Source organism: Rana temporaria, chromosome 13 (genome assembly GCF_905171775.1).
Source record: "Rana temporaria chromosome 13, aRanTem1.1, whole genome shotgun sequence".
Lineage (NCBI taxonomy): Eukaryota > Metazoa > Chordata > Amphibia > Anura > Ranidae > Rana > Rana temporaria.
Genome location: NC_053501.1, coordinates 112,309,665 through 112,322,376, shown reverse-complemented (window position 1 = coordinate 112,322,376; position 12,712 = coordinate 112,309,665). Strand labels below are relative to the sequence as shown.

At 46.8% G+C, this 12,712-nt stretch overlaps 1 protein-coding gene across 1 annotated transcript in view; it reads left to right on the top strand.

Annotated features, from left to right (window-relative positions):
• Nucleotides 1–12,712, top strand: part of LOC120920123 — a 63,666-nt gene that overhangs the window by 36,290 nt on the left and 14,664 nt on the right. The window contains exons 6-7 of the mRNA XM_040332036.1: nt 4,295–4,459; nt 10,024–10,341. Of these exons, the coding sequence (XP_040187970.1) occupies nt 4,295–4,459; nt 10,024–10,341 (483 nt within the window). The remainder of the gene's footprint in view (nt 1–4,294; nt 4,460–10,023; nt 10,342–12,712) is intronic.

The following is a 12,712-nucleotide window of genomic DNA, read 5'->3' as shown; positions in this document are numbered from 1 at the left end:
CTGCTGATCCTCCACTCAGTACTAACCCCCGGCTCTGCTGATCCTCCACTCAGTACTAACCCCCGGCTCTGCTGATCCTCCACTCAGTACTAACCCCCGGCTCTGCTGATCCTCCACTCAGTACTAACCCCCGGCTCTGCTGATCCTCCACTCAGTACTAACCCCCGGCTCTGCTGATCCTCCACTCAGTAGTAACCCCCGGCTCTGCTGATCCTCCACTCAGTAGTAACCCCCAGCTCTGCTGATCCTCCACTCAGTAGTAACCCCCAGCTCTGCTGATCCTCCACAGTAGCAGGGCCGATCCGCCCTATAGGCTCACTATGCAAGCCGCTTAGGGCCCCGCAAAGTTGCAGAGGGCCCCCCAAATACTAGAGGCCCCGCCTGGTGAGAAATCATTTTCGGCCGCTCACCCCGCTTCTCAAATCGCTGGCTGCATGGGAGAAGAGGTAAAAAGTCAGCACCCCCCACTTCTCACTTTAATGTAAGAAGTAATTTCCGACCGCAAAACACCCCCGCTTCTCAACTTTAATCTTTAATGTGACAGTCGGCAGCGCCCCCCCCCCCCCTTCTCAACTTTAATGTGACATGTCATTTTGCTTAGGGCCCCAGGAAGGTCAGGATCGGCACTGCTCAGTAGTAACTCCCGGCTCTGCTGATCCTCCACTCAGTAGTAACCCCCAGCTCTGTTGATCCTCCACTCAGTAGTAACCCCCGGCTCTGCTGATCCTCCACTCAGTAGTAACCCCCGGCACTTCTGATCCTCCACTCAGTAGTAACCCCCTGGCTCTTCTGATCCTTCACTCAGTAGTAACCCCAGGCTCTTCTGATCCTCCACTCAGTAGTAACCCCTGGCTCTGCAGATCCTCCACTCAGTAGTAACCCCTGGCTCTGCAGATCCTCCATTCGGTAGTAACCCCCGGCTCTTCTGATCCTCCACTCAGTAGTAACCCCCAGCTCTGCTGATCCTCCACTCAGTAGTAACCCCCGGCTCTCCTGATCCTCTTGTTTGCTGATCCTCATCTCTGTTTGGTCCACGCTCACCTCCCGCTATAATGGTACAACGCTGCTCACCACATATCACATCTGCTAGTTTCTCATGCTCTGGTCCCCCAGCTCTGCTGATCTTCTGCTGCTCAGTCCTCTCTCTCCAGTCCCCGTTCACCTTCCGCTATAGCGTTCCCATGTTGCACAACACACACATAGCGTTTTGCTTTTAGGCCAACAAAAATATACATTTTGATGTCATGTGACCAGAGCACCTTCTTCCACATGTGTGCTGTGTCCCTTCCCCCACACAGCTTCTCACAAACTGCAAACAGGACTTCTTATGGTTTTCTTTCTCCAATGTCTTTCTTCTTGTCACTCTTCCATAAAGGGCAGATTTGTGGAGAGACCACTAATAGTTGTCCTGTGGACAGATTCTCCCCCCTGAGCTGTGGGTCTCTGCAGCTCCTCCAGAGTTACCATGGGCCCCTCGGCTGCTTCTCTGATGAATGCTCTCCTTGCCCGGCCCGGTCAGTTTAGGTGGACGGCCATGTCTTGGTAGGTTTGCGGTTGTGCCATACTCTTTCCATTTTCCGATGATGGATTGAACAGAAGCTTTGTGAGATGTTCAAAGCTTGGGAGATTTTTTTTTTATAACCTAACCCTGCTTTATACTTCTCCACAACGTTATCCCTGACCTGTCTAGTGTGTGCCTCAGCCTTCATGATGCTGTTTGTTCACTAAGGTTCTCTAACAAACCTCTTTCAAGGGGTATGAATACTTTTTCAAGGCACTGTATGTGTGTATTCAGCAGACATTGTACAGAAGATGTTCTGTAGGTTATGTCTTGTGGTCGGCTCGCCAGACGCTGATGTCTTGTCGCTGATGCGGGAAGCCTCATCCTGTGTCACAGAACGCTCCATATGCCGTGGTGTTGCAGAGCACGGGGGGGGGGGGGGGGGTTCAGAAACTGTTAAAAATGACATGTAGACATTTTAAGATGATAGATTAACACAATCCGATTGGACGATGACCTTTTCCTATCTTATTCATCGGTTTGATGCGCAAGACAAACATTTTTAACATACCGTATACTCGAATATAAGCCGAGGCACCTAATCTTACCACAAAAAAACTGGGAAAAAGTATTGACTAGAGTTTAAGCCTAGGGTGTCCATGTCCATGCCTCACTGTGCCTCACTGTGTCCATGCCTCACTGTGCCTCACTGTGTCCATGCCTCACTGTGCCCCACTGTGCCCATGCCCCACTGTGCCCATGCCCCACTGTGCCCATGCCTCACTGTGCCCATGCCTCACTGTGCCCATGACTAGACAGACGCTTAACCAACAACGGGGACACTATTCCTACCAATGATACCAACAACGGGGGCACTATTATTACCAATGATATCAACAACAAGGGCATTATTCCTACCAATGATACCAACAACGGGGGCACTATTCCTACCAATGATACCAACAACGAGGACACTATTCCTACCAATGATACCAACAATGAGGACACTATTACTACCAATGATACCAACAACGAGGGCACTATTCCTACCAATGATACCAACAAGGACACTATTCCTACCAATGATACCAACAACGAGGACACTATTACTACCAATGATACCAACAACGGGGGGGGGGGGCACTATTCCTACCAATGATACCAACAACGGGGACACTATTCCTACCAATGATACCAACAACGAGGACACTATTCCTACCAATGATACCAACAAGGAGGACACTATTCCTACCAATGATACCAACAACGAGGACACTATTCCTACCAATGATGCCAACAACGGGGGCATTATTCCTACCAATGATACCAACAACGAGGACACTATTCCTACCAATGATACCAACAACGAGGACACTATTCCTACCAATGATGCCAACAACAAGGACACTATTCCTACCAATGATACCAACAACAAGGACACTATTCCTACCAATGATACCAACAACGAGGGCACTATTCCTACCAATGATACCAACAACGAGGACACTATTCCTACCAATGATACCAACAAGGACACTATTCCTACCAATGATACCAACAACGAGGGCACTATTCCTACCAATGATACCAACAAGGACACTATTCCTACCAATGATACCAACAACGAGGGCACTATTCCTACCAATGATACCAACAACGAGGACACTTTTCCTACCAATGATACCAACAACGAGGGCACTATTCCTACCAATGATACCAACAACGGGGACACTATTCCTACCAATGATACCAACAACGAGGACACTATTCCTACCAATGATACCAACAACGAGGGCACTATTCCTACCAATGATACCAACAACGAGGACACTATTCCTACCAATGATACCAACAACAAGGACACTATTCCTACCAATGATACCAACAACGAGGGCACTATTCCTACCAATGATACCAACAACGAGGGCACTATTCCTACCAATGATACCAACAACGAGGGCACTATTCCTACCAATGATACCAACAACGAGGGCACTATTCCTACCAATGATACCAACAACGAGGACACTATTCCTACCAATAATACCAACAACGGGGACACTATTGCTACCAATGATACTAACAACGAGGGCACTATTCCTACCAATAATACCAACAACGAGGACACTATTCCTACCAATAATACCAACAACGAGGACACTATTCCTACCAATGATACCAACAACGAGGGCACTATTCCTACCAATGATACCAACAACGGGGACACTATTCCTACCAATGATACCAACAAGGAGGACACTATTCCTACCAATGATACCAACAACGGGGACACTATTGCTACCAATGATACTAACAACGAGGGCACTATTGCTACCAATGATACTAACAACGAGGGCACTATTCCTACCAATGATACCAACAACAAGGGGATTATTCCTACTAATGATACCAACAAGGAGGACACTATTCCTACCAATGATACCAACAACGGGGACACTATTGCTACCAATGATACTAACAACGAGGGCACTATTGCTACCAATGATACTAACAACGGGGGCACTATTCCTACCAATGATACCAACAACGAGGGCACTATTCCTATCAATGATACCAACAACGAGGACACTATTCCTATCAATGATACCAACAACGAGGGCACTGTTCCTACCAATGATACCAACAACGAGGACACTATTCCTACCAATAATGAAATAATGAACTTGTTTTCATTCTTTTTTTTTCATAGGAGGAGCCGTGTTCAAATCTAAATGACGGGACAGACAGCGAATACATCAGACGGGCTGAGTCACGATATTACATCCTGTACAGATTTAACACTGACTTCATCGCTTTGCTTCCTTTTTTTTTTTTTTTTTTTTTTTTGGTCGGACTGTTTATTTAAGATCAAAGAGAATTGTCATTTCAACGGGACAATGGAACCAAGAGGTGGACGCGTTCTCCTGCTCGGTCTGATGGTCCTTTACAGGTGGATCGGTAAGTTTATTCCCATTTTTTTAATTGAACAGATCTTTTACAAATAGATTAGGCTCACTGGATTTTACCATCTGACCGTCCAATCTTTGCACATATTAGATCTACCAAAAAATGATGTAATAATAGGAGGACCTACATGCTCGTTGAAAGATCTAAAGGAGATCGTACAATCAGATAGTAATGTGTGTGGTGAGCTTTACTGTGAAATTCGGTCCGATTCACTGAAGGGTGAAATTGTTTGTGGACTCACCGGCCAGTGCCACTTTATTAGGTGCGCCTGTTGCAAGTGCTTGGTAACACAAATTCCTAAGCAGCCAATCACATGGCAGCAACCAAATGCATTGAGGCATCTAGAGGCATCTTTAATATAAATAAATATATACCGTATGTAGAATCGAAATTAATTTGTTGTTAAATATATACTGTATATAGATGGACGCATAGATATTTAGCTAGAACTTGACCTTTGTAATTATATAACACTATTAAAGCCTATATGAGATTTTAGTAATTAGATAGATCGATAGATAGATAGATAGACAGGCATATTGATAGATAATAGATAGGTATAATATAAAGGTTTTAGGACAATTTCCATGATTGTCATTTATAAATATTTGGGTGTTTGGATCAGCAATTTAATTTTGATCGATCAAATAACTGAAGGTCACAGTAATATTTCGGTAGTGAATTGAGGTTTATTGGATTAACAGAAAATGCGCAATATGCATCAAAACAAAATTAGACGGGTGCACAAATTTGGGCACCCTTGTCATTTTGTTGATTCGAATACCTGTAACTACTTAGCACTGATTGATTGGAACACGCAATTGGTTTGGTGAGCTCATTAATGGCCTGTACACACGATTCAAATATCGGACGAAAACGATCGTCCGATGAAGAATCGTACGATTTTCGGATCGTGTGTACACTACTTTCGAGAGCCGATCACGACCGTTCATCCGATATTTTTCGATCGGACATGCACGAAAATTTTCCTCGTACGATGTAAGATCGTACGATTTTCGTTTAGTCAGTACAGTTGTCGTCCGACAATACAATACAAATACATTACAACACATGACATCACTTCCGATTATTTTTTTCCGTCGTACGAGACTTTTCGTGACTTTAATAACCTATTTCATTTTACTTGATACTATTAAGCGAAAAAAGTCGTACGATATTCGGATCGTGTGTACGGGCCATTAGCCTTGAACTTCATAGACAGGTGCACCCAATCATGAGAAAAGGTATTTAAGGTGGCCAATTGCAAGTTGTTGTTCTCTTTGACTTAGCCTTGGTTCACTTTTGGAGCGATTTGTCAAGCGATTTGAGAGATCAAATCGCATGACAAGTCGCAGCCTATTGGCGGCAATGGCACTGTTCCAATCGGTGCGACACTGATTTTGCGGCGCCGCACCGATTTGCAAAAGTAGTTCCTGCACTACTTTTGCCGATTTCAGGTACGATTTCTATAGACATCTGTGTATGAAGCCACACAAATGTCTATCAAGTACAGTGGCGACTGGTGCTCAAAATTTTTAGGGGGGCGCAAACGAAAAAAAACAAAAAAAACAATTGCAGCCTCACTGTACCTATCAATTGTCACCACTGTGCCATGCCATCAAATGCAGTCACTGTGCCATCAAAACGCAGCCACTGTGCCATGCCATCAAAACACAGCCACTGTGCCATACCATCAAACGCAGCTACTGTGCCATCAATTGTCACCACTATGCCATCAAATACAGCCACTGTGCCCCCAATTGTAGCCACTGTGCCCCCAATTGTCGTCAATGTGCCCCCAATTGTCGTCAATGTGCCCCCAATTGTCGCCACTGTGCCCCCAATTGTCGCCACTGTGCCCCCAATTGTCACCACTGTGCCCCCAATTGTTGCCACTGTGCCCCCAATTGTTGCCACTGTGCCCCCAATTGTTGCCACTGTGCCCCCACTTGTAGCCACTATGCCCCCACTTGTAGCCACTGTGCCCCCACTTGTAGCCACTGTGCCCCCACTTGTAGCTACCGTGCCCAGTACCTCCCCCCCTGGCACTTACCTTTATGGCTTCTACGTCCCTCGATGTCCCTCGTCCCGCCCTCGATGACGCTTCAGCCAATCAGGTTACCTGATTGGCTGAGACGCCTGTCAGTCTTATCCTCGGACGTACAGCCGGTACGCCCCGAGGATGAGCTTCAGGAAGCCGACTACAGCCTCAGGGCTCGGACAGCCTATCAGGGCCGCTGGCCCTGATAGGCACTTCCACACAGCCAGTCAGCTGCCGCTATTCAGCTGACCGGCGCTCAACATCCGGTCAGCTGAATAGTGGGCGGCAGCGGCGAAAATATACAGATTCATACAGTGTATGAATCTGTATATTTTACTGGCTGTGAGCGAGCCAGAGGGGGCGGCACTCCTGCGTCCCTATGGACGCACCGCCACTGATCAAGTAGCACCTGAAATCGCGCTGACCTTGCTACTCTGAAATCGCGCTACTTCAAGTAAAGTAGCACGATTTCAAAGTAGCATCAGTGTGAACCAGGGCTTAAACAAAGATTGTTCTACACATTGGTTTAGGCTGCATAGGGAGGAAATGGAACACCACAGTCACAGTTCTTGTTAAGGGAGGAAGTGGCCGGCACATAAAATATTCGAGAGGCAAAGGATGGTACTGTTGGGAAGTTCCCCTAAGGCAGCGCTTCTTATCCTTTTTAGTGCCGTGACCCCTTCATAAAATTTCCCAAGTTGTGGGGATCCCGAACAGTAACATTTTCGTAGCGTGGGTCGTCGGCACCCAAGGCACGACAAGTAATTTGCGCCCCTAACCCACGGTAGATAGATAGATAGATAGACAGGCATATTGATAGATAATAGATACTGTAGGTATAATATAAAGGTTTTAGGACAATTTCCATGATTGTCATTTCTAAATATTTGGGTGTTTGGATCAGCAATTTAATTTTGATCGATCAAATAACTGAAGGTCACAGTAATATTTCGGTAGTGAATTGAGGTTTATTGGATTAACAGAAAATGCGCAATATGCATCAAAACAAAATTAGACAGGTGCATAAATTTGGGCACCCTTGTCATTTTGTTGATTCGAATACCTGTAACTACTTGGCACTGATTGATTGGAACACGCAATTGGTTTGGTGAGCTCATTAAGCCTTGAACTTCATAGACAGGTGCACCCAATCATAGTGGTGACAAATTTAGCATGCCCCTCATCTCGTACAGTATTGAAACCATATATGGTACATTTTAGGATTTACCACCCTCTTTGTTCTCCTTTCTTTCCCTTTTATCGCTCTTTATTCTAATTTCTTGTTTTTTGCCCCCCATCCCTCTCTCTAGCCGTCTTTCTTGTTCTTCCTCTCCCTTTTTCTTTCTTCCTCCCCTCTTTTTCTCTCCCTTCCATGTATTCTCTATTTTTTATTCCTTGTCTTACTCCTTGGCGGGGGGAAGGGGATGAGTGGCAATGTTGTGGGAGAGTTTTGATCAGCCAACATGGGTGTTCTTAATCAAGGTCATCTGCTGATCTGGGGACTGTAGTGGGGACTTTTAATGGCAACTATAATCAGAGGTAGTGTCACTGTGAGTGCCACAACTGTGAGTGACACAGGTAGTCTCCGACTAGGTGGTGTACAGTTGCAGTGACACCTATGCTGAAATCAGGAGATATGGTCTCCTCCAGCCCCTCCCTCTTCACATTCCTCACCAGCCAGCGGACCTCTAGTCTCTGCCCCCCCAGCCATGCTGTGATCTGAATGGGCGGCTGCAAAGAGGCCGAGTGGGCGGCCACGGGCTCCAGGAACAGCCCAGCTGGGCGGCCATAAAAAGGCTGGGAGAGTGATGCGGGCTTCAGGAACAGCCCAGGATTTGGTGACCCCTGGAAGATCATCATTTGACCCCCGAGGGGGTCCCGACCCCCAGGTTGAGAACCACTGCCCTAAAGGGGTTTTAATGCAGCAAATTATATGAATCCAAGTAAAAGAGTTGTGTAAAAATCTTTTATTGAAATATATAAGGATACATGTTATAACTATAATATAAATTCTGGTAGTAGAGATACGGTACATATTCCATAATACAGCAAGGCAGCCATGTGATTTATACAGCATTACATTATATAATCGAACTGTATGTAGACCCTGACGTGTTTCGACCTTGGGGTCTCTTCAGGGGGATGAATGGCAATATATTAAACATCTCAGTTTTACTGAAGTCATTGGACATTATGCATTGATATTTACAAACATAACGATGTTATATTTACTGCTGGAAAGTGGGATGAATGACATCACAACCAGAAGATTTATTAAAAACAGTTAGATGAGCCAGTGAATCTCATAATCATCCCTGCCTTACCTGCCTTACCCGGAGAGGAAAAGGCGAAGGATGGTGAGAACGGTCAAAAACAGCCCACGAACCTCCTCCAAAGACCTACAACATCAACTTGCTGCAGGTGGGGTCACTGTGCATCCTTCAACAATTCCGTGCACTTTGCACATGGAGAAGCTGTATAGGAGAGTGATGGGAAGGAAGCCTTTTCTGCACACACGCCACAAACGGAGTGTGTAAAGGGGTCAGAGTGCTGGGGGGATATCTGGGGTGTAGAGGAGTCAGTGCTGGGGGGATATCTGGGGTGTAGAGGGGTCAGAGGGCTGGGGGGATATCTGGGGTGTAGAGGGGTCAGAGATTCCCGGGGGGATATCTGGGATGTAGAGGCGTCAGGGTGCTGGGGGAGTATCTGGGGTGTAGAGGGGTCAGAGTGCTGGGGGGATATCTGGGGTGTAGAGGGGTCAGAGTGCCGGGAGATATCTGGGGTGTAGAGGGGTCAGAGTGCCGGGGGGATATCTGGGGTGTAGAGGGGTCAGAGTGCTGGGGGGATATCTGGGGTGTAGAGGGGTCAGAGTGCTGGGGGGATATCTGGGGTGTAGAGGGGTCAGAGTGCTGGGGGGATATCTGGGGTGTAGAGGGGTCAGAGTGCTGGGGGGATATCTGGGGTGAAGAGGGGTCAGAGTGCTGGGGGGATATCTGGGGTGTAGAGGAGTCAGAGTGCTGGGGGGATATCTGGGGTGTAGAGGGGTCAGAGTGCTGGGGGGATATCTGGGGTGTAGAGGGGTCAGAGTGCTGGGGAGATATCTGGGGTGTAGAGGGGTCAGAGTGCCAGGGGATATCTGGGGTGTAGAGGGGTCAGAGTGCTTGGGGGATATCTGGGATGTAGAGGGGCAGTCCGGGCTCAAGGACCAGCTGCTTTGGAGAAAGGGCAGGGGCAGAGGCCCCCCATGCAACTGGGGCCCCTGGGCAGTGCCCAGTCGTGCCCTCTTATTGAATTTTTGTTTCTGTGTGTGGCCACCCCTCCTCTTCCTAGTATTATTTTACCGAAAGAGTTGTTGCCGCCTGGAAAAGACTTCCAGCAGAGGAAGGAAGTGAATTTAAATCTTCTTGGGATGAAGCTCGATCTAGAAATATGGACTCGATGGAGGACTTGGTCTTTTATTTCCCGCAATCGATCTTTTAGGTTACCAAATAACGATGTTTATTCCTTCCCCTAGGTGTGATATGTGGAGCTCGGAATGAGGAAACGCGGATGGTTCTTGGCCCGGCGGGAGGCAATGTCACTCTTCAGCTCAACAGGGATGATGTTGAAGACGTCTCCTGGGTCTACGATGGTGATGTCCGGGTTAAAACAAAGCCAGGAGAACCCATCAACTTTCGGGATCCCGACCACAAAGGAAACATGTGGGCCACTGAAGATGCTTCTTTAGTAATAATGAACCTCAGCCTGGAGGATGAAAAAGTCTACACTGCAAGTCTACAGCTAAAAGGAACACAAGAGAGCTACGTGATACGTTACGACCTGAAAGTCTACAGTAAGTTTTGGTATAAAGATTGAATTTCCGACCAAAAGCTCACATTGAAAATTTCTTGTCGGAATTTTTCGATGCGGCATTAGAGTGAACCATGTAATATGCTGGAATGACTATGGCCCCGTACACACGACCGAGTTTCTCGGCAGAATTCAGCCAGAAACTCGGTCGGAGCTGGATTCTGCCGAGAAACTCGGTCGTGTGTACACTTTTCAGCGAGGAAGCCGACGAGGAATTTGTCGGGCCGAAAAGAGAACATGATCTCTATTTCCTCGTTGTTCAATGAGGAAAGTCGGCCCGCCGAGATCCTCGGCGGCTTCCACACTGAACTCGACGAGGAACTCGATGTGTTTGGCACGTCGAGTTCCTCGGACGTGTGTACGGGGCCTGAGATGTATTTTTTAATACAGTGGAACATTAAATTACGAGCATAATCCGTTCCAGGAGAATGCTCGTAATCCAAAGTACTCGCATATCAAAGCGAGATTCCCCATTGAAGTCAGTGAAAATGAACATAATTTGTTCCGCATTGAATTCAATGGCATGCAATACCGCATGTGGCCAGAGGTGGGGGGGGGGGTGCTGGAGAGCCTTGGAAACTGCCAAAAAGGCCAGAGGACAGTTCGCCTGACCTCGGCAAACCTCGGAAAGACTCCGTTCCCAATGCTTTCCGAGGTTTGCCGAGGTCAGCCGAACTGTCCTCGGGCCTTTCCGTGCATTTGCGATCCAATCAGTGTCTCAGGCGAAACGCGGTATTGCACACCGCTTTGGTCTGAATCCTGCTCGTTTTGCGAGACAACACTCGCAAACCGAGTTGGGACTTTAGGAAATACAGTGCTCGTATTGCGAAATGCTCGTAGCCACGTTAATTGCAGTCCGAGGTTCCACTGTATAGAGAAACTGAACTCTGGAAGATGTGCCCAAAAAAGGACCATCAGGGAGCAAAGGACTAGTCACCAGTAATTACTGTGGTTTCCCCATAGCTGTTCTTTCTCCATTACTGACTTATCATGCCTTTTTCTACACTGTGTTACTGTGCGGAGGCGGCCATCTTGGTAGAGGCAGGGCTTTACTTCCTCATATCATACCCTCCAGCACAGAAAACATTGAACAACACAGTGGAGACATCACCAAATCTTCGTAGACTTGAAGCCTGTACCTTAGGTCTCCTACTACAGATATACAGCTATGAGGCTCAAAGCTCAGGAGTGCCTAGGCACCTCCAAGAAGTGCACTGATGTTTTTCAGGAGGAATTCCAGACAAAGGGTATGTATTGACAATGAACTTTCTCATAATGTTCCCTATAACACATCATAGCAGTTACGCTTTGAATGCCTTGTTCTACACTGTGTTGCTGTGCGGAGGCAGCCATCTTGGTAGAGGCAGGGCTTTACTTCCTCATATCATACCCTCCAGCACAGAAAACATTGAACAACACAGTGGAGACATCACCAAATCTTCGTAGACTTGAATCTTCGTAGACTTGAAGCCTGTACCTTAGGTCTCCTACTACAGATATACAGCTATGAGGCTCAAAGCTCAGGAGTGCCTAGGCACCTCCAAGAAGTGCACTGATGTTTTTCAGGAGGAATTCCAGACAAAGGGTATGTATGGACAATGAACTTTCTCATAATGTTCCCTATAACACATTATAGCAGTTACGCTTTCAATGCCTTGTTCTACATTGTGTTGCTGTGCGGAGGCGGCCATCTTGGTAGAGGCAGGGCTTTACTTCCTCATATCATACCCTCCAGCAAAGAAAACATTGAGCAGCACAGTGGAGACATCATCAAATCTTCTGAGGTCTTGAAGTCTGTACCTTAGATCTCCTACTACAGATATACAGCTATGAGGCTCAAGGCTCAGGAGTGCCTAGGCACCTCCAGGAAGTGCACTGATCATTTTCAGGAGGAATTCCAAACAAAAGGTACGTATGGACAATGAACTTCTCATAATGTTTCCTATAACACATCATAGCTGAGCTTTTTAAGTTCAGGTCCACAATACGAATCTAAAAGATAACAATTTGGTTGCATTTACGCTTTGAAGGGGACCTGTCACAATGGAATGTGAAGTGTGATTAATGGTTCTATAAACTTGGGTGACTGGGGCTTTAGTACTTGAGATGTATTTTACCACACCTGTACTGGTAATGACCCAATGTGGTATCTGGGTGACATGTGGGCTGCTTCAATAACCCAAGGAACTACCACAGAAACCTTGGCGTGTGAACGGAATGTTTGAGTCCAAATCTCAAACATGATAAGTGCAAAGGCCAACGTGTTTCAGGGGCCACATATCGCCCCCTTTATCAGAAGAAATGTCATGTGACCTCATAAAGTAGCTACGGAAATCTAGGTGCCAGCATCCATA